This window comes from Scyliorhinus canicula, chromosome 13 (genome assembly GCF_902713615.1).
Source record: "Scyliorhinus canicula chromosome 13, sScyCan1.1, whole genome shotgun sequence".
Lineage (NCBI taxonomy): Eukaryota > Metazoa > Chordata > Chondrichthyes > Carcharhiniformes > Scyliorhinidae > Scyliorhinus > Scyliorhinus canicula.
In genome coordinates, this window is record NC_052158.1 from 132,923,935 (window position 1) to 132,950,213 (window position 26,279).

The 26,279-nt window shown below is 47.7% G+C and overlaps 1 protein-coding gene across 8 annotated transcripts in view; it reads right to left on the reverse strand.

The window, feature by feature from the left end:
• Window positions 1-11,114: 11,114 nt before the first annotated feature.
• The window catches only part of mecom (MDS1 and EVI1 complex locus), a 915,302-nt gene continuing 900,137 nt past the window's right edge, over window positions 11,115-26,279 (reverse strand). For 7 of the 8 annotated variants that reach the window (XM_038816085.1, XM_038816081.1, XM_038816080.1 and 4 more), the window contains 3 exons: window positions 13,872-14,111; window positions 12,604-12,799; window positions 11,115-11,439 (listed from right to left, as the gene is read on the reverse strand). In XM_038816085.1, coding sequence (XP_038672013.1) covers window positions 11,305-11,439; window positions 12,604-12,799; window positions 13,872-14,111 — 571 coding nt within the window. In that variant the 3' untranslated portion in view covers window positions 11,115-11,304. The remainder of the gene's footprint in view (window positions 11,440-12,603; window positions 12,800-13,871; window positions 14,112-26,279) is intronic. The other variant, XM_038816082.1, reaches the window with a different exon arrangement.

Sequence of the window (26,279 nt, forward strand, 5' to 3'; positions counted from 1 at the left end):
TCACACTGTGGGTGTGGTCAGTGTCTCACTGTGGGTGTGGTCAGAGTCACACTGTGGGTGTGGTCAGTCTCACACTGTGGGTGTGGTCAGTGTCTCACTGTGGGTGTGGTCAGTGTCTCACTGTGGGTGTGGTCAGTGTCCCTCTCTCTGGGTGTGGTCAGAGTCACACTGTGGGTGTGGTCAGTTTCTCACTGTGGGTGTGGTCAGTGTCTCACTGTGGGTGTGACCAGTGTCTCACTGTGGGTGTGGTCAGTGTCCCTCTCTCTGGGTGTGGTCAGAGTCACACTGTGGGTGTGGTCAGTTTCTCACTGTGGGTGTGGTCAGTGTCTCACTGTGGGTGTGGTCAGTGTCTCACTGTGGGTGTGGTCAGAGTCACACTGTGGGTATGGTCAGTCTCACACTGTGGGTGTGGCCAGTGTCTCACTGTGGGTGTGGTCAGTGTCCCTCTCTCTGGGTGTGGTCAGTGTCTCACTGTGGGTGTGGTCAGTGTCTCACTGTGGGTGTGGTCAGTGTCTCACTGTGGGTGTGGTCAGTGTCACACTGTGGGTGTGGTCAGTCTCACACTGTGGGTGTGGTCAGTCTCACACTGTGGGTGTGGTCAGTCTCTCACTGTGGGTGTGGTCAGCGTCACACTGTGGGTGTGGTCAGTGTCACACTGTGGGTGTGGTCAGAGTCACACTGTGGGTGTGGTCAGTGTCTCACTGTGGGTGTGGTCAGTGTCTCACTGTGGGTGTGGTCAGTGTCTCACTGTGGGTGTGGTCAGAGTCTCACTGTGGGTGTGGCCAGTGTCTCACTGTGGGTGTGGTCAGTGTCTCACTGTGGGTGTGGTCAGTGTCTCACTGTGGGTGTGGCCAGTGTCTCACTGTGGGTGTGGTCAGTGTCTCACTGTGGGTGTGGTCAGTCTCACACTGTGGGTGTGGTCAGTCTCTCTCACTGTGGATGTGGTCAGTGTCTCACTGTGGGTGTGGTCAGTGTCTCACTGTGGGTGTGGTCAATGTCTCACTGTGGGTGTGGTCAGAGTCACACTGTGGGTGTGGTCAGTGTCACACTGTGGGTGTGGTCAGAGTCACACTGTGGGTGTGGTCAGCGTCACACTGTGGGTGTGGTCAGTGTCTCACTGTGGGTGTGGTCAGTGTCACACTGTGGGTGTGGTCAGAGTCACACTGTGGGTGTGGTCAGCGTCACACTGTGGGTGTGGTCAGTGTCACACTGTGGGTGTGGTCAGTGTCACACTGTGGGTGTGACCAGTGTCACACTGTGGGTGTGGTCAGTGTCTCACTGTGGGTGTGGCCAGTGTCTCACTGTGGGTGTGATCAGTGTCTCACTGTGGGTATGGTCAGTCTCACACTGTGGGTGTGGCCAGTGTCTCACTGTGGGTGTGGTCAGTGTCTCACTGTGGGTGTGGTCAGTGTCACTGTGGGTGTGGTCAGTGTCACTGTGGGTGTGGTCAGTGTCTCACTGTGGGTGTGGCCAGTGTCTCACTGTGGGTGTGATCAGTGTCTCACTGTGGGTATGGTCAGTCTCACACTGTGGGTGTGGCCAGTGTCTCACTGTGGGTGTGGTCAGTGTCTCACTGTGGGTGTGGTCAGTGTCACTGTGGGTGTGGTCAGTGTCACTGTGGGTGTGGTCAGTGTCACACTGTGGGTGTGGTCAGTGTCACACTGTGGGTGTGGTCAGTGTCTCACTGTGGGTGTGGTCAGTGTCACACTGTGGGTGTGGTCAGAGTCACACTGTGGGTGTGGTCAGCGTCACACTGTGGGTGTGGTCAGTGTCACACTGTGGGTGTGGTCAGTGTCACACTGTGGGTGTGACCAGTGTCACACTGTGGGTGTGGTCAGTGTCTCACTGTGGGTGTGGCCAGTGTCTCACTGTGGGTGTGATCAGTGTCTCACTGTGGGTATGGTCAGTCTCACACTGTGGGTGTGGCCAGTGTCTCACTGTGGGTGTGGTCAGTGTCTCACTGTGGGTGTGGTCAGTGTCACTGTGGGTGTGGTCAGTGTCACTGTGGGTGTGGTCAGTGTCACACTGTGGGTGTGGTCAGTGTCTCACTGTGGGTGTGGTCAGTCTCACACTCTGGGTGTGGTCAGTCTCACACTGTGGGTGTGGCCAGTGTCTCACTGTGGGTGTGGTCAGTGTCTCACTGTGGGTGTGGTCAGTGTCCCTCTCTCTGGGTGTGGTCAGTGTCTCACTGTGGGTGTGGTCAGTGTCACACTGTGGGTGTGGTCAGTGTCTCACTGTGGGTGTGGTCAGTGTCTCACTGTGGGTGTGGTCAGTGTCTCACTGTGGGTGTGGTCAGTGTCTCACTGTGGGTGTGGTCAGTGTCTCACTGTGGGTGTGGTCAGTGTCTCACTGTGGGTGTGGTCAGTGTCTCACTGTGGGTGTGGTCAGTGTCTCACTGTGGGTGTGGTCAGTCTCACACTGTGGGTGTGGTCAGTCTTTCACTGTGGGTGTGGTCAGTGTCTCACTGTGGGTGTGGTCAGTCTCACACTGTGGGTGTGGTCAGTCTCACACTGTGGGTGAGGTCACTGTGGAAAGGAGGGAGAGGACGGAGAGGGATAGATTGGTGGGGGAGCTCCTAGATGTGGATAGGAGGTACGCGGAAGCCCCGGAGGACGGATTGTTGGGGGAACGGCGTAGCTTGCAGGCCAAGTTCAACTTGTTGACCACCAGAAAGGCAGAGACACAGTGGAGGAAGGCGCAAGGCGCGGTTTATGAGCACGGGGAGAAGGCGAGCAGGATGCTGGTGCATCAGCTCCGCAGACGAGATGCGGCTTGGGAAATTGGTGGCGTGATGGATAAGGGTGGGAATGTGGAGCGGTAGGGGGCAGAGGTGAACGGGGTCTTTAGGGACTTTTACGAGGAACTGTACTGGTCGGAGCCACCAGTGGGGGGTGGGGGGGGGGGGGGGAGGGGGGGGGGGGGATGGAGAGCTTCATGAACAGGCTACGTTTCCCAAAGATGCAGGAGGAACTGGTGGAGGGGCTGGGGGTGCCGATTGAGTTGGAGGAGCTAGTCAGGGGGATTGGTCAAATGCAGTCAGGAAAGGCGCTGGGGCCGGCTGGTTCCCAGTGGAATTTTATAAAACGTATGCAGACCTGGTGGGCCCCCTGTTGGTGCGAGCCTTCAATGAGGCATGGGAGGGGGGGGCTTTGCCACCGACGATGTCATGGGTGCTGATTTTTTGATCCTGAAGCGGGATAAGGACCCCCTGCAGTGTGGATCATACAGACCAATCTCGCTCCTCAATGTTGATGCTAAGTTGCTGGCGAAGATCCTGGCCACCAGGAGAGAGAACTGTGCCATGGGGTGATACACGAGGATCAGACAGGATTTGTCAAGGGAAGACAGCTTAACACAAATGTGCGGAGGTTGTTAAATGTTATTATGATGCCGGCGGTGGAGGGGGAGGTGGAGATAGTGGTGGCGCTAGATGCAGAGAAGGTGTTTGATAGAGTTGAGTGGGGGTACCTGTGGGAGGTGCTGGAGCGGTTTGGATTTGGGGAGGGGTTCATCAAATGTGTGAGGTTGCTTTATGAGGCCCCGATGGCGAGTGTAGTTACTAATGGAAGGAGATCAGAGTACTTCAGGCTCTACCGTGGGACCAGGCAGGGGTGCCCCCTGTCCCCCTTGCTTTTTGCACTGGCAATTGAACCTCTGGCTATGGCGTTGAGGGAGTCAGGGAGATGGAGGGGTCTGGTGGGGGGTGGGGAGGAACATCGGGTATCGCTGTATGTGCACGACCTGCTGCTGTATGTGGCGGATCCAGAGGGGGGAATGCCAGGGGTGATGGAGCTGTTGGCTGAGTTTGGGGGCTTCTCGGGCTATAAGCTGAACCTGGGCAAGAGCGAGGTATTTCTAGTGCACCCGGGTGATCAGGAGGAGGGAATTGGGAGGCTCCCGTTTAAGAGGGCAGTGAAGAGTTTCAGATACCTGGGGGTGCAGGTGACCAGGAGTTGGGGGACTGTCCATAAGCTTAATTTTACCAGGCTTGTGGAGCAGATGGAGGAGGAATTTAAAAGGTGGGACATGGTGCCGCTATCGCTGGCGGGTAGAATGCAGTCCGTCAAAATGACGGTGCTCCCGAGGTTCTTGTTCCTTTTTCAGTGTTTGCCCATCTTTATCCCAAGGGCCTTTTTCAGGAGGGTGACTAGCAGCATCGTGAGCTTTGTTTGGGCGCATGGGACCCCGAGGGTGAAGAGGGTCTTCTTGGAGCGGGGTAGAGATGGTGGGGGGCTGGCGTTACCCAATCTCTCGGGGTATTATTGGGCGGCCAATGTGTCGATGGTGCGCAAGTGGGTGATGGAGGGGGAGGGGGTAGCATGGAAAAGATTGGAGATGGCGTCCTGTGGAGGCACAAGCCTGGGGGCCCTGGTAACATGTCCGTTGCTGCTCCCTCCTACGAGGTATACCACGAGTCCGGTGGTGGCGGCTACCCTCAAGATTTGGGGTTACTGGAGGCGACATGGGGGGAAGTGGGGGGCTCGATGGATGCTCCGCTAAGGGGGAACCATCGGTTCGTCCCGGGGAACATTGATGGGGGGTTCCAGGGTTGGCACAGAGCGGGCATGGGAAAGCTGAGGGACCTGTTCATTGATGGGAGGTTTTCAAGCCTGGGAGAGTTGGAGGAGAAATTTGAGCTCCCCTCGGGGAACATGTTCAGGTACCTGCAGGTAAAGGCATTTGCTAGGCGGTAGGTGGAGGGATTCCCTTTGCTTCCCGCGAGGGGGGTGAGTGACAGGGTGCTTTCGGGGGTCTGGGTCGGGGATGGGAAGATATCTGATATCTACAAAGTAACGCAGGAGGTGGAGGAGGCGTCAGTAGAGGAGATAAAGGCTAAGTGGGAGGGGGAACTAGGAGAACAGATCGAGGATGGGACATGGGCAGATGCCCTGGAGAGGGTTAACTCTTCCTCCTCATGTGCGCGGCTTAGCCTCATCCAATTCAAGGTGTCCATATGTCCGGGTCTAGGATGAGTAGGTTCTTTGGGGGCGAAGACAGGTTTGTCAGGTGTTCGGGGAGTCCAGCGAACCATGCCCATATATTCTGGGCATGCCCGGCACTAGAGGAGTTCTGGAAGGGGGTGGCGAGGACGGTGTCGAGGGTGGTAGGATCCAGGGTCAAGCCAGGCTGGGGACTCGCGATTTGTGGGGTTGCGGTGGAGCCGGGAGTGCAGGAGGCGAGAGAGGCCGGTGTTTTGGCCTTTGCGTCCCTAGTAGCCCGGCGGAGGATCTTGGTACAGTGGAAGGATACGAGACCCCCAAGCGTGGAGACCTGGATCAATGACATGGCGGGTTTTATTAAGCTGGAGAAGGTCAAATTCGCCCTGAGAGGATCGGTACAAGGGTTCTTTGGGCGGTAGCAGCCTTTCCTCGACTTTCTGGCTCAGCGATAGGGAACTGGGTCAACAGTAGCAGCAACCCGGAGGGGAAGGGGGGAAAAAGGGGGGGGGGGGGCGTTGACTATGTTTATTTAATTTTTAAGTTCTCTTGTTGTTTAGTGGGTTTGGGGGGGTGGGGTGGGGGTGGGGTGCGATATATGCGTCGCTACGGTCTTCGGGGTGTTATACTTATTATGTTGTTTTATTGTTGCTTGTTACTGTTTGTTGTTATATTTTCTGTAAAAAATTTCAATAAAAATTATTTTTAAAAAAAAAGAAAATCGAATCCTTTTTCTTTTCTGCCGAAGGTTGTTGGTGATTGTTGCAATTGCTGCATCTCTTTGGGGTAATTCCATCCTCCATCTAAGCTTGCTAACCTTTGCATTGGTTCACTCCGAGGTAGATCAATGGCCATGATGGACACTGATCAGTAGTTCATCATTTTACTCTCCGTCTCTGGATCAAGTATTAGATTTTTTTCTTTATGAATCACTATAATGCCGCCCATTAGTCATAGAATTTACAGTGCAGAAGGAGGCCATTCGGCCCATCGAGTCTGCACTGGCCCTTACAAAGAGCACCCTACTCAAGCCCATGTATTTACCCTATCCCTCTAACCCAGTAACCCCCATTTAACATTTTTGGACACTAAGGGCAATTTAGCATGGCCAATCCACCTAACCTGCACATGTTTGGACTGTGGGAGGAAACCGGAGCACCCGGAGGAAACCCATGCAGACACAAGGAGAACACGCAGACTCCGCACAGACAGTTACCCAGCCAGGAATCGAACCCTGGGACCCTGGAGCTGTGAAGGAACTGTCCTGACCCCTATGCTACTGTGCTGCCCTAAGTCACTTATGGAACTTTGTATTCTGTGTATTAAAATTGAAGCTTTAATAATTCTTGATGTTTTAATTTACAATCGCCTGTGAGGTGAAGAAAATAAGAATGGACTTATCCAAATATTAACGCCCAAAAAACTCAAACAGGTAAAACCACTAGGAATTAAAAGTGGGAAATAGAATTAAGCTGACTGAGTTTCATGAGCCGGTTTGCCAAAGCTGACAGGCTGTCTATGAGCCACAGTTGGATACATCTGTTCCAAATCATTATCAGGAAATACTCAATGTACATGTGACTGCAGGGAACTGATACTGAACGAGAAAGAGATTTTTGAAGTAATGTATATCTATCGGGCGCAATATAATGGCCTCGTCATGCCCGACTCGGGACACAATGAGGCCGGAAATCTCGTGAGGCCTCTCGTGAGATTTGCGATTTTCGTAACACCTCGCAAGATCAAACAAAATCTCGAGAGACGTTTTGGGCTGGATCCTTATAATTGACAGCAAGATCCAGTATTGCACATTCAAGTGAGTAGTTCAGCTCACTTGAATATGTCTGCGCTGGATTTACCCAAGCGTAGGATCTAACGGCCTTGCCTCGGAGACGCTGAGTGGGCGCCGTTTAGCACTGGGTTCCACAAATGTGGACCAGGTGTACCAGCAGTTGGAGGGGAGGGGGTGTCGCCCAGGCAATTAGTGGCCCCTGGGTGGTTAGGTTCTGGGCAGGATGGCACCCCCTGATACCACCCACGCAGTGCCTTCTAGGCAAAGCCAGGGAGCCCAGGTGGCACTGCCAGGCTGGCAGTGTCAAGATGCCCAGGTGACATCTTACCTATGCCAAGAATCGGGCCCAGCCTTCATGACGCGGGGTGCATGGGGCCTAATGATCCTCAATTGGTAAGTTGGGACATGGGAGGGCTGTGCAGAGATCAATGCACAATTTTAAAATGGTGCCGCGATCTCTTCCTGCACTGGCGCGCTGAGCTCGGTAGTACAGGAAATGAGCCTGAGTGTGGCCTCAGTGGAACATTACTCCTCGAGGCCCACAACTGAAGTGCATTCCCGTTTAATAGCGGGGTTGTTCTCGATGCTGCAAAGAGCAGGGAAACACTCGGCTAAACTCGCCAAAAAAGGGATCTGTTTCATTTCTTTAAACTGAACCAGTCATATTTTAAGTGCACAGTGCAGGTGAAAATGATTGGGTTGGATTTTTGTTCACCATGCTTTCTCAAACAATGTGAGAGTCTAGTGCAAAAATGGGGCTGGAAGACATTTCAGACGCAACCAAGATTCTTTTCCTCCTGCTGCTACAGCAGAGAAAGCTGTTCACCTCCCATTCACCATCTTGGCATTTGTAAATAATTCTGGAGCAAGCAAAACTTGCAACCCAGCTGAGTTCCCTTTTCTTTTGATCCTAGTATTACTGATCCAATTGACCGTCAGAAGAGGCATGGCAATAGTTCTGGAATAGCATCAAAAGTCATTTCGACAACTTTTTTTCTCGGAATAAAAGCTAGTAGTTGCAACCTCTTTATCACCTCAGGGCCTAAAAGCTAAATGCCTTTAGGCTTTAGTTCTGAGGCCTAAAATAAATTGCATTATTATTATTATTATGTGCAGCCCATTGGGTCTGCTAAATCCCTCTAAATCACCTCTTCTTGCACTGGTGTATGAGTGTCCCATTGTATTTGCATTGACAACAGTGACACAAATAACCAACCTTGGCCCAGGTCACAGTGGAAACAAGGTGGAGCCCTCTTCTGGGCAGAAGAGAGCAGTTCAGCCCATATTTGGGGATATCACTAAATGTCCTTATTCTCTGTAGCTATCTTTTAAAATGTGCTGCAGTAGGGAGCATCGCTGGGCCAGCAGCTCTGTATCGGAGCCTCACCCCAGGACCTGATGGCCAAGTTGTGTTCATAACATGGCCAGACAGACTGAGTATCAATCGACAAATCCTCCCAACACAGTCCAATAGCATGTGGTACGAGTGGGTGAAATTCCTTGTCAGCCATGATGGAAAGCAAGTTGGAGTCTCTGCCATCACTATCCATATCCCCAGACTACAACATGCATGTTAAAATGCATGTTGCCACAGTGACTGGTCTCCCTGAGTGATCGAGAACACACCACCTTTATAAACAATGAAATTGTTAATGAATTGCCCACTCTCTTGGGTAATGTGGTGAATTATACTGCATTGTAATTCACACTGTATTGTATTGTGTAGTATTATGTCCTTGTGGGCTCTGTATGTGAGCCATTGCGCGGCTCTGCCCATAGGGGGAGATGAGGAGCTTGTACTGGGCTTCACCCTTGGCTCCGCCCATGGCTCCTCCCACTAACCGGAAGTATAATGTGCTGCAGCCATAAGCCTGCTCTCAGTTCCTCAGGTCGCAGGCAGGCTCAGTTGTAAGACTATTAAAACCACAGTTTACTTCCAATCGTGTGTCTAGTGAATTGATGGTCACATCAGGTACCAACCTTCCCCACAAGTTCTGGTATTAGTGGACATCTGTGCCTGCTGGGAATGTTGGGAGCAAAGACTGATTTTGTTAACATCGAATGCTGAGCTTAAATGATTGCAACTGGAAACCATTATATGCACAATGTCCTCTGCAATAACGACCCTAACTCTGCCGACCGCAAGAAGCCATTTCTAAAGGATGTACATTTTTCTGTAACATTTTCTGTGACCACAGGACATCCCAAAACACTTCACAGCCAATCATGTGCTTTTTAAGTAGTTACTGTTGAAATGTAGGGAAAACGCTGAAGCTAATTTCTGCACAGCCACGTCCGACAGTCATCTGATAATAACCAGATATCATAAAACACTGGCGAAATATTGGCTACGAGAGCTCTCTTGCTCTTCTGAATATTATCATGGGTTATTTTACATCAACCTGATGGCACATCCCACAGTGCAGCACAGCCTTCGTACTGCTCTGGAGCCTCAGCTTAAACTCCGTGCTCAAGTTCCTGGGGGTAAGTTCGGAGCTGTACGGCTCTTTAAATCAAACAGGACACTGAACGGCTGCTCATTTTCCTTTTCTGTCCAAAATTGATGGCGATGGGTTGAAGTTTGCAGCTTCTCTGGGTGGTAAGTCGGTTCCCCACTTGAGCTTCCTCATCTGAGGTAGATCAATGGCCGTGATGGATAATAGGAGAGGTAGTGCCGTAGTGGTATTGTCACTAGATTAGTAAACCAGAGACCCAGAGTAATGCTCTGAGGATCCAGGTTCAAATCCCACCACTGCAGATGGTGAAATTTGAATTCAATAAAAACCTGGAATTAAAAGTCTAATGATGACCATGAAACCATTTTGATTGTTGTAAAAATCCATATGGCTCAACCATCCAATGCCCTTTAGGGAAGGAAATCTGCTGTCCCTTACTTGGTCCAGCCTACATGTGACTCCAGGTGCACAGCAATGTGGTTGACTCTTAACATCCCCCTCGAGGGCAATTGGATGGTCAATAAATGATAGCCCAGCCTGTGACGCCCACGCTGCATGAACAAATAAAAAAAACACAACACATACAGTCACCTGGAAGAGATAGAACAGGGGCAGCCACGTTCCAGGCCCACCCTCACTCATTATCCAGCATTGCTTTAGTCAAGATGCTGGAGGCCCCATCTATGAAAGAAGCTCAGAGAGATGAACACATGCACCAGTAGACCTCAGGTTTCCTTTTATTTTTATTAGCTGTTCCTCTCATTATATTTTTATTTGAATGCATAACAGATACATTGTACAAAGCATTTAGAGAAAGTACCTCAACTTGCTGGCTAATCAAAATCAGATATAAACAAAAAAAAAAGACGAATCTGCTCCGCCACGACTGGCGGGATAAAAGAAATACAATCTGTAATTTTTTTTTTGTTTTTCGTTTAAAACATAAGTTTGGCACATTTATACCTTAATTGCTGCCACTGAATAGGATTACTGGAACAAAACACCACACAAGCAGACAAACAGCTTAAAATATTAGGTATAGGTCTAATTAGAAGAATCATGCTTGTAATGAAGGATCATAACTGCTTATACAATCGAATCAGCTCATTGTATTAAACAAAACAAACTAAGTAAAGTCTATTCATTAGGCAGATTCATTAAAACGCATAAGATTGAATTTTTTTTGTATTTTTTTTACAACACTATTTGGCACTCGCGTATATCCATTTGCCTTCCCCCCCCTCCCTTCCCAACCCCACACCATCCCCTCCCCTCCCTAACCCAGACTCAGAATCATAGATCTCCACCGGTGACGTAAAGCACCTCCGTGTGTGTGTTTGTGTGTAGACTGAACAGTGCGAGATTGTTAAACAGACAAATAAATAGCACAGTGCTACACATACTTTTAATAAAAAGTCATTAAAAAAATGATTGTCTAAAATTAAAGTTAATTTCAAAAATTTGCATGGGGTGGGGGGGAGTGGGGGGTGGGTGGGAATCATCAATTTGTGGAAGCAGATTGCTGGTTTTCAGTATGGATCCGGGATCTTCTGAAGTGAACTTTGAATTGTTTTAATTATACAACAACAACAAAAAAAAGGAATGGATTTGTGCTTAAAAGAACACAAAAAAATAATGCAAATAGCAATTTATACAGGAAGAGCTAATGTCACCCAATCTCCCCTCCTCCCCCCCCCCCATCAAACGAATTTTATACAAATGATTTTGTTTTCAATAAATCGAGTGCTAGGATACATTGAAAATGGTCAAACCCTCTCCCAGTGAGTACAATGGAAGACGCTCTCTCGTGCCGCTGAGGCGTGAGCTCTCAGTTCCTAATCGAACTACTCTGTGTCGCATTGATCCTCACAACAACGCAGCTGCCTTCGCTGTGCAAAACAAAATACTAGGAGAATAAATACAATTTCATTTTTTTTTTTAAACTGTCAGTTTAAGGTCACAAAATTCCGATTGGGGTGACCCAGCAGATTTCTAAGGCGTTCTGCTCAGGAGTCTCTCTCTATAAATAGACACAAAGGAAAGGGTAAAAATAAAAGAAACAGAAAATGTCATCCTATGTACGACGCTGGACTTGGTCCCATTCGATTATTGCAAAGTGTCATACATGGCTCATAGACTGGAGAGTGCTTGGCTCTGTTGCTGCTCTTGGCATGCTGTGCCACATGTTGGGGGCATTGTGAGATGCGGAATGGATAGATTCTTTGTCGGACAAAGAGAGCATCATGGCGTATGCCTGTCAAGAGAAGGGAAGAAAAGGGATGCAAGTCAGGAAGATAACATTTATTGGAATGGGTATTGTACGCATTTCAAGTAAACTTTATTGATTGATGACCATTGTTTATTTTAATTTTCTTATCTTTCCTGTGTGCCCCCTCCACACCAAATTTTTCACGAGAGCATCAATAACAACAATAACTGCTTGCATTCATATAGGGCCGTTAATGTAATAAAATGTCCCAAGGCGCTTCACAAAGAATTGATCCAAGGGTTACGGTTTTTTAGCTTTTGATTATATTTCAATGTGTAGGCAGGGTAACAGGGAAATGGTGGCAGGATTGGATTTCAATAATTGAAAACTATTCAGTGGGCTCTGCTTTAGAATTCGATGAACAGTAGCGGTTTTTTAAATATAGTTTTGAGCGGCAGTTTATAGTACAGGTTTCTTAGGTGCCTGTGGGTTTCAAAATGGGAAACCCCGTTAGGCCTATTAGCTTCCTCAATTAGTTTATCCAGCGGAGAGATGTGCCATCCAGACTAGGAAGGTCTTATGTTTGACCTGTGGTCTGTGCTGATCTTGGTCTGGGTTGGGACACCACCAGTGTTGGGCGTGCCTTGGTTAGCAATTGGGGAAAAAAAAATGAATCAATTCAAGTTCTTGCTGCTGATTGCCAACTGTGACAAATCCTAGGAGAAATACAGTCGGTCGACAATCAAGTGAGGACAGCATCAAATTTTGGCAGGAATATCTGACCCTGTTGACTTCTCTGTCAGCACATAGTCAAAACTGCCCTCTTTGAGGGAAATATCTGAGGATTCCTGCCATCTGTACAACACGTTCAGAATAGGAGGAGGATGTATTCCGTACTTTCAGTTGAACAGCTTACTGAACATTTCAGTGAATGAATGTAGAGATATAGAATAGGTGTGAAAAGGTCATCAGGCAAATCTTTGTTCACCCGATCATTTGCACTCATTCCAAATGAGAGCTGTGCAACTGGACAGCATCTAATTTGCATTAAAATCAGAGGCCCAATAAGCCTGCAGTGGACAATGCTGGGAACTCGGGCCCCTCTACCGGATTCACCTGGGGAATGGCACCTGATGCACTTCATTCAGTATGCCTGCCATGTCCACTGACTGGCGCCACCGAAGGTGAATTCAACTCCTTGAGCCTCACCTGTGACTTGGATTTCCTATATAAGGGCTGCTTCAGGTCTTCAGACAGGTGGGTAGTGCTGTACGTGGTCAGATGGGCCTCACTGAACTGATTCCCCTCGGCTTTCCTTGTGTTGAGGCTGTCTGTGAAGTGCCGGATGTGTTCCAGGGCGGAAAGGCTACTCTTGGTTTGAAGTCTCACATCCTCTTGCTTATAACTTGAAAGAGAAATGAATTGGTTGCTCAACATGTATAAGCAACTAATAGCAAGTCATATTACTCCAATCATTGTATTTTTAATTTTCTACCGTAACAAGCTGCTTGCCAAAACTCGTCCAAATATTAAAAGTTAATTATGTGGAGAATAGAGATTCCTTCAGTCGCATCTACAAAACTGCATACTGCATCCAGCCGCAGTTTTGTAGTTGCAATGACAGGGTTTAAAAGGGCTTTGACAAAGAGTCATCCAGACTTGAAACGTTAGCTCTGTTCTCTCTCCACAGATTCTGTCAGGAGTGCTGAGATATCCAATATTTTCTGTTTTTGTTTGCAGGCTAACTTTAGCCTAATTCATCAGGTGTGAAAGGGGTAAGTTTGAGCCCACCTTCTGCTCTGCATTAGGGGTCAGTTAGCTGGTTTGTGATGTGGAGAGACGCCAACAGTGCAGGTTCGATTTCCATACAGGCTGAGGTTACCATGAGGTTACCTTCCCAACCTTGCCCCAGGCCTAGGATATGGCGGCCCTCAGGTTAATCACCACCAGTCAGCTCTCTGACTCAAAGGGGAGAGAAGTCTATGGACCTCTGGGACTAGGACGACTTTCATTTTATCACTGGCAGATTATATCAAGCCAGATTCATACCAAAAGGGCTAGTTTAAAATTCCCCCCCCCCCCCAATTTCTCAGAATAACTTTGGACCAGGCTATTAGAAATGTTTAACATGAGCCAAAATGAGCTCCAGTACCTCACACAATTGTTTAATATTTTCCCTGCAGTCCAACGGACCGGTGAACAAAGGTTTGTGTTTTCCTCAGGCAGTAAAAAAAGCAAAAGGTTTGTAAAATATTTAACTGCGCTATCTTTAGAGCATGGTTTGTGTTTCTGCTGTGTGCAACTTAAGTAGTGAACTGTTACATGACCAGTCCCTGCAATCGGCCTCGTGCCCAGAATGAACAGCCTGGGAACTACCTTAAAAAAAAAATCAATCTTCAATAGGACATATTAATGGATGTTGAAGGATTAATTGGAGTGCCGTTAGACACCAGGTGCCACTCGCACCAAGTACTAACCTGCTGGGAGAGTCCTTGCTGTTCTGCTCTGGCTTTCTCAGTTCATCATATTCAATTCCATCTTGGTTTCCTCCATCGAGTTTAAAAGCAATTGGATCATTCACCGGCTTTCTCAGCAAGTTACACCCTCCTTCCTCTTCTTCCAGTTCCACCTCTTCCTCTTCTTCATCTTCATCCAGTTCATGAGTTTTCTGACTCGTCACAGGGGCTTTGTCCTCCTCACTGTGTCTTCCATTGATTCTGAAGGATGAGAAGAATGTGGCATGATTGATCTTTCACCTCAGTACTTAAAATGGGAGTCTGATTGTTACTGGCGCAAGAACCAGTGTAAATGATCATGCTCAATCAAATAATTACCCAGGGGTTCAAAAAGGCTGTTTATGACTGAAGGTTTTGTGAGGTAACGGCCTCCTTTTAAAAAATTGTTTGGCTTTCAATCCTACTTCTATCACTTAGCTGCTTCACAGGGGAGATTACTGAGGTACACCAAGGGGAAGGAAATAGATGCACTATATCTGGAATCTTACAAAGCATTTGATTAATTGCCACATGAGAAACTTCTTGCAAAGATGGGATTAAGATAAAGTGGCAGCATGGATAGAGAAATGATTAATGGATAGAAGGTAGAGTAGAGGAGTAAATGAACATTTATCATTTGGCAAAGTATAGCTAGTGGAATGTCACAACGATCATTGTTGAGGCCTCTCTTGTCAACATACATAAACGTTTAACCAGATGATTGTCCATATACAATAAATATTTGGCCAAGGGTGCAGAAGGGCTAACATTTGCTGATGACACCACATTAGAGAACATGATGAATTAAGAAAGAATGCAGCAGACTGCAGGAAAAATGGTTTATGAGAGTGGGCAAATATGTGGCAAGTACAATTAAAAGTGATGGAGATTATTTTTAGGGAAAAAGAAAGGAAATACAAATTAAATGGTAACCTTCTGACTAATTGAAGGAACTAAGAAATGTTGGGGTACAGACACAGAGTCCTTTAAAAACCCGGTGATAATAGGTGGAAAAGATAGGACAAGGGGGACACCAGTTTTTATGCGTCATGGTCTGAATACAAAAACAGTGAGGGGGCAATGACTTGCTGGAGTCACATTTGGAGAATTGTGTGCAATTTGAGATCTCCTGTTATAGAAAGACGTAGGAGCCAAGGAAAAGGCACAAACTAGATTTAATGGGGTGATATCAAAGGCAGAATATAGTTATGGTGAAAGATTTATAACAAAAGAAAACTGTGCAAAAATAATGAAGGTGGAATGTGTTGGAGATTTTACAAAGATCTCACAGGATTTAATAAAGTAAAAAGTGAAAGTTACTTCCACTGATTAATAAACCAATAAAGAGGAATGAATTGAAAATGAGTAAAAAAACCAGAAAGGGGGAGGTTGAAGGACATTTTCTGTCCTATATATATATCTATCTATAAATATATATATATTTATATATATCCTTACATTTTCCATGGGTTGAGGAATATCAAAACATGCGTTTATAAAAGTGACCTTCTGTATAACTCTAGTATGCCAATGCCTATTACACTACTGGCTTCTGAAGACATAATTCAAGCTATTTAGGAGCTTAAGATGTTAAAATATTGATGGAAGTAAATGGGACTTGAGAGATAGCCCCAGCAAAAAGCTGACAGGATGAGTGGTCTCCTCTGCTGAAGTTGATATGATTGTTTTTAAACTCACTGCCCGAGAGGACAATTGGCATGTGGATGGGCTGGGTCTTATCGAAACCAGCCAATTTTCACTTCCAGTGAACAAATCCCGAGCAATTGACAATTTACCCCGTGATTCCATAATGTTCTTTCTTGTACAGTGTAAAATGGGACCCTTCACTCCCCTTTCCAGAAAGAAAGTAAAATACCTCTGTGGTGGATTCGGGTGTTATTGGGTTCAGCGCATCGCAAATTCATGTTTCTAAACAACTGGGAGCCTATTGCAATTGTTAGGAGACTCATTCATTATATGCAACCTGGGATTAATTGGGGTAAAGGGGAGATATAAGAAAATAATAATGTATTTGCAAAAATTAAAAAGATAACTACCCATATTTTGGATGCTTCTAATGGAATAAGGTAAACAATTGATCACTTTATTGTGCTAACAGCCACCAGAAGATGGCAACCTCCAAATGGTGACTGGCTTTTAAAAAATGCAATTTCAACTCAAAACATCAAAGTAATCAGGCGGGTAAAATGAACGTGTTGCCGCGATTTCTGTTTATTTTCCAATGCCTGCCGATTTTCCTGCCAAAGGCATTTTTAAGAGAGATTGAAGGAATGATTACCTCGTTCATATGGGGAGGGAAAGTGGCCAGAGTTAGAAAGGTGCTGCTACAGAGGGGAAGGCAGGCAGGGGGTTTGGGTCTTCTGAACCTCTTGTATTATTACTGGGCGGCGAATGTGGATAAGGTGCGGAGCTGGGACAGAGGGATTGATTCCAGTGGGTCAGAATGGAGGAGAGTTTGTGCAGGGGGTCTGGATTGAAGGCGCTAGCAACAGCACCGCTCCCAACGGCCTGGGGGAAATACTCAGGGAGTCCGGTAATAATAGCTTCATTGAGAATTTGGAGGGAATTTCGTCAACACTGCGGGTTGGGGGCAAGATCAAGGAAAATGTTGATTCGGGGGAAACCACAGATCTGAGCCAGGAAAGTGGGACGGAAATTTTTGGATGGAAGAAGAGGATTAAGACACTAAAATATATGTTTCTTGGGGGTCAGTTTGCAGGATTGAAGGAACTGGGAGTGAAGTATGGGTTGGAGCAGTGGGAGGTTCGAGATTTTGCCAGGAAGGAGATACAGAGCTTCCCGGTGGAGCCGGCCTCCATATTGCTGGATGAGGTACTGACAACAGGGGGACTGGAGAAGAGGGTAGTGTCAGCGGTTTACGGAGCTATTTTGGAAGAGGAGAAGGCACCACTGGAAGGGATCAAAGCAAAGTGGGAGGAAGAGTTGGGAGAGGTTATAGAGAAGGGGGTCTGGTGTGAGGTGCTCCGGGGAGTGAATGCCTCCACCTCGTGCGCGAGGTTGGGGCTGATACAGCTGAAGGTAGTATACAGAGCACACCTCATGAGGGAGAGGATGAGCTGGCTCTTTGAGGGGGTAGAAGATGTGTGTGAACGTTGCGGGTGGGGGGGGGGGGGGGGGTTCCGCAAATCTCATTTATATGCTTTGGTCCTGTCCAAAGCTGGAGGATTACTGGACGGAGGTTTTTAGGTGCACGTGAAACTGGACCCGGGCCCTCGGGAGGCCATAGTCGGGGTGTCGGACCAGCCGGGGTTGGAAATGGGTGCCTTCACCTCGTTGATCACCCAAAGGCGGATCCTGATGGGTTGGAGGGCAGCCTCTCCACCCTGTGCCCTGGCATGGCGGAGGGACCTATTGGAATTCCTGACTCTTGAGAAGATTAAGTTTGAACTGAGGGGAAGGATGGAGGGGTTCTACAATCCATGGGCGTTATTCATTATGCACTTTCAAGAATTGGATAACATCGAACATTAGTGGGGGGAGGGGGGGTTTGGGGAAGGGGGAACTGTATGTGTTAATGGTGACTATGTGTGATTCCTGATTCCTTTTTGTTATTTGTTTATGTTAACATGCGGGCAGTTTGGGGTTTGGTGGGGGGATGGGATTGTTGTTGTTCATATGGGGATTGACATTATATTCGTTAATGCGTATTGTTTATTGTTGGTGGGTGCAAATTTGGGAGAAAATATGTGAAAAAGGAGGAATAAAAATATATTTTTAAAAAACATCAAAGTAACAGTATTCCTCCAATCAAGACTCTCACAACCTCATCCCAACAATTCACTCGTGCTCAAAAACCTGATTTTTCACATTGATCCATTGTTATTTTGAGGAAGGATCTGTGCCTCAAAGATTAATCTGTCTTTTCTGATGTTGATAATCCTACTGTATAATTTCAATAATTTTTGCTCTTTCTAATAGCCCACCAACATATTGGAATGATTTAACAATGTCAACCTTCACATGACTTAAAGCAGCTCATGGGCTCAGGTCACTTGAGTAAATAGCAGGAATGTCCTCCTCCTCTCTTAGGTATAATGCCCCAAGAAGACATTGCCGGCCATGAACTTCTATTGGATTGGCCTATGATTATGCTGGCAAAGAACTGCCGCAGTTTGCCTTGGTTTTCAACAGTATGGCTGACACACTTACCACCTGCCATCAGGTGTACTGAAAGGATTTCCAGGCTGATCATCGAGCTACATGGACAAGGTATGAGTGCACCTTCCATAGCCATCAAGTACTGATGTGTGGCTTGAACATGGAGCTTTTGGCCGAGAGGTAGGAATGTGACCACTGCACCACAAGAATGTATGTGAATATCAGCTTGTAGTACTTTATGACACAAGTTGAAAGGAGATTTGCAAATGTTGCTTTGACTGTGGAGGGTGGTGCAGTGATTGTTTAGATAGTGAACAGGTACAAATTTACTATGTATTTACTTTGCCTCCCTCATTTATGTAGGGCAAGATCTACCGGCCATGTTGCACTCGAACAGGGGTGCGACGTGGCTGTTTGATGGTGGGTGAAGCCTGCCGTGGGCATCCTGGCAGCCAGTATGTCTCACGAGATCTACCTGGCATCTATTGGCCTCCTGAAGTGTCCCCAGCCCGGTGCCGCTTAGTACTGATCCACACAAATGTGGACCAGGTGAGACGGCACTCGCAGGTTCTCCGAGATCATCGGAGGTCACTGGGTGGTCCGGGATAGGGCAGGGTGGCCCCCTCGCCCACCTCCTGGAATGTGGACACGTTGGCAGGAGCACTGTCAGGGTGGCAGTGCAAAGGTGTCCCTGCAAAGGGCCAGAGCCCGGGAGGGGCTATGCCCATAAAAGGCAGGTAGAGGGGAGCGTGTATGAAGGTGGGGGGGGGGGGTTCAGGGAAGATGAGAAGGGGCCTGTGGGAGGATGACAGGTGGGGATCCTGGAAGGGCTGGACCTGTAAGGAGGTATGGCGGGACCTGAAGAGGGAAGGCCCCAGGGACAACTTATAGTGTCCTCACTTGGGCGTGTCTGGGGTAATGCCCATATGTGTGGGGAGGTGACATTTCCCATGTGTGAGGGGTGTTGGGGACCCACAGAGATCGAGGCATCCTTTCAAAATGGCGGCCTGATCTCAGAGGAGCCGGTCTGGCCAGCAAGTTCAGCTCTTCAGTGATGAAAATAATTATTTGATTTTATTTTTTTTCCAATGAAGGGGCAATTTAGCATGGCCTCCACCTACCCTGCACATCTTTTGGATTGTGGGGGTCAGACAATATGCAAACTCCACATGGACCGTGACACGGGGCCGGGATCGAGCCTGGATCCTCAGCGTAGTAAGACAGCAGTGCCAACCACTGCGCCACTGTGCCGCCCCGCTGTAAATAATTCAAAGTGTGGGCTTGACCAGGAAGAAACACCATCCTCCACCCCTCCCGTGTCCAAAAAAGTGACCAAGTGTGGTCAGATGACGTTGGGGAACTCAAAGCAAAATCCGTCATTTGGAAATATTTCATTTAGATCGTGCCCTTAATATAACTTATTCCATGACTTATTTCAGAAATTATATAATTTTGATGACATACCAAGTGTGAATATATTGATTCATATTCAAAGCTATACGTTCGCCTATAGGTGAACTACAGTTTGAAACTTCCATACCTCTGCCAGTTAATCTGGTTACCAGTATAATTGTAACACACCAGAAAATACTGTTTCCGTTGATTTCTTTTACTCACTATCTGTTGGCTGTTGTTACTTTTTCAGCAACATACACCCATTCCTGACACATTTATTTACCAGCTAAACATTCTATCAAGGTCTCAATCAGGCAGTAATGCTACCGTTTTTCACACAATAATCAGTTATCATGCTGTTGCTCTGCAACCTCCCTTTACACAAATAGATAAAAACAGTCTATAATATGATTGTAACCAGATGCTTGGATTTTACTCAAGAAATCATTAGACTAACTCTCACTTTAGAGAATACAAAGGACCCAATATACTTACAGAACGCTTGTTCCAGCTCAGTGTGCTTAAGATTCATTAAAAATCACACTAACTGTTACCAGGTGCTGGATATAACAGCAGAGAGAGACAAACATTTACACTTTCACTTGTACACACACAAGCAAAATTAGTGCATATGTTCACACTGTGATGCAGGGATATTCATGAAAATATATATGCACATCTGTAGGTACTTAATTAAAAATACCTGCATATGAAGATGTACATGAGTATTTATGTACTCATGTTATGATGCATACAAATATTTATGCACACCTTCACATAAGCCTGGATTTTCACTCCCAAGGTTGGGTAACTCAAGTCAGGAGGTTTCTTGAATCGCCAGAGCTACCATGGTAGAGAACCCTTCAAATGGCACCATTTCCACTCCGGGACATAGCTGTGTTTGCATGTGCGTGCGTGTGGAGTGTGTGCGTGGAGCGGGATGTGACAGTCAGGCTCGCCAATTCCCGAATCAAAGTCTAGGTGACCATGAGGCAGCTGACTAACGAGATGGGCTTGTTAGAAGGCCTACCTTGATTATCTGGGACTTTGTTCCAGTTGTATTAAAGGCTATTAGGCCCTCTCACCCTCACTTCCCATGCCCCATCACACACACACCCTCACTCCCCATGCCATGCCATTCTCTCCATGCCAACCCATGCTCCCCACCCACTTTCCCCGTGGCCTGTCAGACCTCCAATGCCAACTCTTGACATTTCCATGCCCATTTGCTCAGTATAAACGTTGTATGGAATCAATAAGCTGTATATTAACAACATCATGAGCAGGTCAGAGGTCAGAAATTCTGCGGCGAGTAACTCACCTCCTGTCTCAACCAGATAAACCATTAAATGTGTCAATAATAGAGGCTTCAAACACTTCACATCTCTTAAAATTAATGTCAATAAACATTGAAACATTGACAAAAGAGATCACAGAAATATCAGCTTATAACCACTTACAAATTTAAATCTGGCAAAGTCAACAGTTCTCTCCAGTTGTTAAAACAGAGCCCCTACTAAGATAATCCTTTTATATCCCGGGGCTCTCAGCCAAGCATACATAATGAGGACAGTTGTAAGATCTATTTCAGTAAAACTGGATCCTCTCTGAACAGTTGCACACAGGGAGAATTTTAGCAGGCAAGAGGAGTGCACGTGAGAAGGTAAATACCCTAAGATGATGTTAGAACAGGATCCAAACATACCCCAGTCACTTTCAGGTTTACTCAGGTTGGTTTGCAGATAAGCAAGGAGCTGTCTGGTAACCAATTGTCAGGCACAATAGGCCCTTAACTGCTGTCTTAACTGACCAATCTGGCTTTAACATCCAGTAAGTGTACATGGACTGTGCTCCTTAGTGAAAGTGAAAGGATGGGAAGGCTTTGAGAAGCAAAACTGAAAAACACCAACCATGGACAACTCATCGGAGAAGTGTTATAAGCACCAGCCTGCGTGTGTGCTTTTAGTAACTTACTGGAAGTCAGTTCATCTGCCTTGGACTTCCCTGCTGCCAGTCTTCAACCCAGCCTTCACCACAGCTTGGGAGCAACTTATACAGCTCTACCTTGCACCTCTGATGAAAGTCAGCAGGTGGTGTAACACATGTCAGTAGTATCTTGTCAGCAGCTCGACAGGACAGAGATGAACCCAGAGATGTAGCTGTAAGGAGATGAGACCCGCTGCACCCCCCCCCCCTCCCCCCCTCCCCCACCTATCACAGGGTGGACAGGCAGTGGATCAGCTCTCTCAACCAATGTTGGCTCTAATTCTTTTTAAATCCACAGATGATGTAAGTGTGCAACCCCTATAAATTCCTTTTCCTTGGCTTTACTTCACAGTAATTTAAAATAAAGCTGATGTACGTGACCTGTGTGGAGTCTTGCAGCTTGCCATGTGGCCACACAGCTTAGAAGGAAAATTCCCCCCAAAATGTAAGCATTAACGGCTCTGGAAGCTGATTGCAGGTCATCACTGACGTTTTCAGCCTCCTGAGCAAGATCTCCTTCTTCGTGGACCAGCTGGGTGTGCATTGCCAATGGCTGTCAAGTTGTTTTTATCACTTCAGCGCAACCTCCCCACCAACCCCTGCTAACCTCAGCCAGGTATCTGCAATTCCACAAAGTTGTGTGCTCTCCCAGCCTGCAAGGAGAGTTAAGTGGCAAAAGTGGCTTGTGCGGAGAGGAGGGAAGGAAAGCATTTGTGACTGTGAGGTATAAATGTGAGAGGGCAATGGAGTGAGGGAGAATATGAGGGCTGACCATCCACGTGGGAATATGAGGGTGTGCCTGGAGAGAGAGGAACAAATGGAGCTGAGACTGCTGGGGAAGTTAGAGTGGGGGTAGCACCCAGAAGTGTTACGTCACAACTTTTCTGTCCTCCTGAGGTAATTGACCTCTTTGTGCACTGTATGTCTGGGCTACTTGGATTGTCTGTCACCAGAAAGTATATTTATATCCAAGTATAAATAGTCAGTCAATTTTTTCATTGCTCCGAACATTCAGTCTTCCCTTTTAAAAATGAATGACACTCCTGTTAACCTCTATTGTAAGGTTCTGATTTTATCATGTGTATGCTTTTCGATTTCCTTACATTACAAGAACATAAGGCGACTCAGAAAAATGCCATTTTTTGATTTTCAGTTCATTATTTTCGGGCAGTAAAATTCATTTGATGTGCACAGTTCAATGAAAGCCCTCAACTAAAATGATAAAGTTATCAATGTTATTGTGAGCTAACTGTCTATGCTGGGGAAAATTCAGCATGAAGGAAGTCAGTTTCTGTTTTGCAAAGTTTGGAAATAATCGTGTTCACGACTTCACTGCACTAAGTAATTATTTCATTCGAAGGACACCAAATGTGGCTTCGGGGGGCATGAAGTTCCGAAGTTCTTCCGACCCGCTGCAGGTCCCGCCATTTCATCAGGGATTGTGTATTGAAAATTCTCCATAACAACTTGAAAACTTTGGTCACACCACCCCTTCTAAATTCCAGGGAATATTTATGCACAATTTATCCACAAATATAAATATGCAAAGGCATGCACATGGACGTTTACAATGGCCCAGATCGCTCCATAAAGCACACATACATATGTAGTAGAAATCCCACAGCTTGACAGCCTGATTTGTTTGAGGAACAGTCCAACTCCCCTCACGTTACCCAAGTTTGGTCAGAATCCTGAACACCGCAGGGTATCACAAAAGCTGATCATGAAACCAGAAAGAGATTAACAATCAGGGCAGCTCTGCACATGTAATACCAGAATCTCATTTATTTGCAATCCTGACAAGTTTGTGGGCCTGGTGAGCTGCCATTGGATTCAATGGTTCCTTGACCTGGCTGAAGGAAGCTCTATGATTTGATGTGCATGTGGCAGGGCACAAACTCCAATATATTCTCAGAAACAAACATATTGAATTTACAGTATAGAAGGAGGCCATTCGGCCCATCGAGTCTGCACCGGCTCCTGGAAAGAGCACCCTACCCAAGGTTAACACCTCCACCCTATCCCCATAACCCAGTAAACCCACCCAACACTAAGGGCAATTTTTGACACTAAGGGCAATTTATCAGGGCCAATCCACCTAACCTGCACATCTTTGTGACTGTGGGAGGAAACCGGAGCACCCGGAGGAAACCCGCGCACACACGGGGAGGACGTGCAGACTTCGCACAGACAGTGACCCAAGCCGGAATTGAACCTGGGACCCTGGAGCTGTGAAGCCATTGTGCTATCCACAATGCTACCGTGCTATACACAACTGCTGAGTAGATGTAGGAGGTGTCCCAGGCCTATTCACTTTCTGCTGCAGAGACGGCAGCATAAGCAAAAGTTGTTAGTGAAAACAGCAGAATGGTAGTAATTAAGGAAAAACAAAGATCCGCTTCACTTTTTTTCCTATGTTGGACTTCAATTTATATTGACCTACCATAACAACAATGGCAGATTGCAAGATAACTTTTTTGAGTTATGTTCTCCTGGGACCTATGTAACAACATGAAAGCATGTTATTACAGCTTCCACACATCCAAGTTATTCATAATAGTCTTTTAAGTTCCACTGCAAACTTCAGGATTATGCCCTTTTCTACTTCATGCCCCCCTAAGCCACATTCGGTGTTCTGCAAATGAAATTATTACATTAGTTAAGTGGAGTCATGAGCACAGTTATTTCCAAACTTTGCAAAACACAAACCGACTTCCTTCATGCTGAATTTGACCCATTCTTTCAGTACAGACAGTCAGCTCGCAATCACATCGGTAACTTTATCATCTTAACTGAGGGCCTTCCCTCATGGAAGGCCCTTGTTGAACTCGGGACATCAAAATGTATATTACTGCTTGTGGTAGCATGGCTAGAGGGATCATATTACTGGAGAACCAGGTTGCCATTGGTACAGCAGCCTCGCTGCCCATTGGCCCAGGCAAGTCATGTGCCTCTCTGCCAATTGGTTGTGGCTGGTCATGTGACTCCCCGCCGATTGGCTGAGAGCTTGGTAGCTCCGCCTACAAGGTGGGGTATAAGAGCTCGTGTTGGCTGGCAGTCTGCCTTTCTCTGTACGACCACTGCCTGGCTCACATCTAGCGTAGTAAAGCCTGTTGTTTGGAACTTCACTACGACTCGAGTCCAATTGATGGTGCATCAATTTAATACGCTAGACTTTGAAAATGGAACTACGGATTAAGCCAGAATGCCTCCGGATCAGCCCGCATGCTGCAAACGCGTCAGCAACTTTTAAACATTGGCTGGCATGCTTCAACAGCTACCTCTCTACTACAGAAAATCAACCAACAAAGGAGCAGAAACTCCACATCCTCCACTCGCGCGTGGGCCCCGCCGTTTACTCTATGATAGAGGACGAACTGGACTATGATATCGCCATGGATCTCCTAAAAGGACACTTCATCAGGCCAGTAAACCAAGTCTACGCGCGGCACCTCCTGGCAACAAGGCAACAATTCCCCGGTGAGTCCCTCGATAAATTCTATCAGGCCCTCATTGTCCTAGGGAGAAACTGCGCCTGCCCGCAGGTCACTGCTGCGGAGAACACCGAACCCTCGATTAGGGATGCCTTTGTGGCGGCATGCAGTTACCCCAAATATGGCAGAGACTGTTAGTGAAGGACGCTCTCAGCCTCACTGAGGCACGGACCCTTGCATCCTCTTTGGAGGTCGCTGACCGCAACACGCACGCATATGCCCCTGGCCGCACGGCAGCCCCTTGGGCAGCGTGGCACAGCCCCCTCACCCCCGCCGACTCGGATCCCTGGACCTGCGCTGCAGGATGCCCAGACAAGCCTTCGGGCCCCCACAGCTATTTCTGCGGGCAGGCCAAATACCCCCGCCCGCGCTGCCCGGCCCGCACCGCAGTCTGCAAGAACTGCGGCAAAAAGGGCCATTTCGCGGCCGTCTGCCTCTCTAAGTCAGTCTCTGCCATTCCAGACAGCGACCGCACAGCCCTGTGCGGCCTAACCTCGCTGCCTCCACCCCCCACCGCCAAGAGTGATCCACGGCCGCCACCATTTTGGGCCCCCGACGCCATGTGCGGGCCCCAGGCGCCGCCATTTTTTGCCCCCGACTCCACGTGTGACCCCAGGGCGCCGCCATCTTGTTCATCCCCCACCACGTGTGGCCGACGGGCGCCGCCATCTTGGATCGGCACGGAGGACCCTGCAAGCGATTATTCCGTCCTGAATGACAACTCCGCGTTCCTACCACGACTCGCCTCGGTGACACTGGACCAGACACGGCCCCGCACGCTTTCCACGGCGACCACATAGATCCACCTCAACGGTCGCAAAACAAGCTGCCTACTGTCTCCGGGAGCACAGAGACTTTCGTCCACCCCGACACGGTAAGACGCTGCGCGCTCCCCGTTCACCCCGTAAAGCACAAAATAGCTCTGGCATCTGGTTCGCACTCTGTCCAAATCACCGGGTGCTGCATAGCGGACCTCACGGTCCAGGGGAGGGTTTTTATAAATTATAAATTCCTTGTCCTCCCCAGCCTCTGCGCACCAGCACTTCTTGGACTGGATTTTCAGTGCAACCTGCAGAGCCTAACTTTTAAATTCGGCGGCCCTATTCCCCCCTTACTGTTTGCAGCCTTACGTCCCTCAAGGTTGACCCCCCTTCGTTGTTTGCGAACCTCACCCCGGATTTCAAACCCATCGCCACCAGGAGCAGATGGTACAGTGCCCAGGACCGGACCTTCATCATGTCAGAGGTCCAAAGCCACCTGAAGGACAAGTGCTGGTGGTTAAGACTGGGGAGAAAAAACGTATGGTCATCGATTACAGTCAGACCATCAACAGGTTTACGCAGCTGGACGCGTATCCTCTCCCCCGTATCTCCAA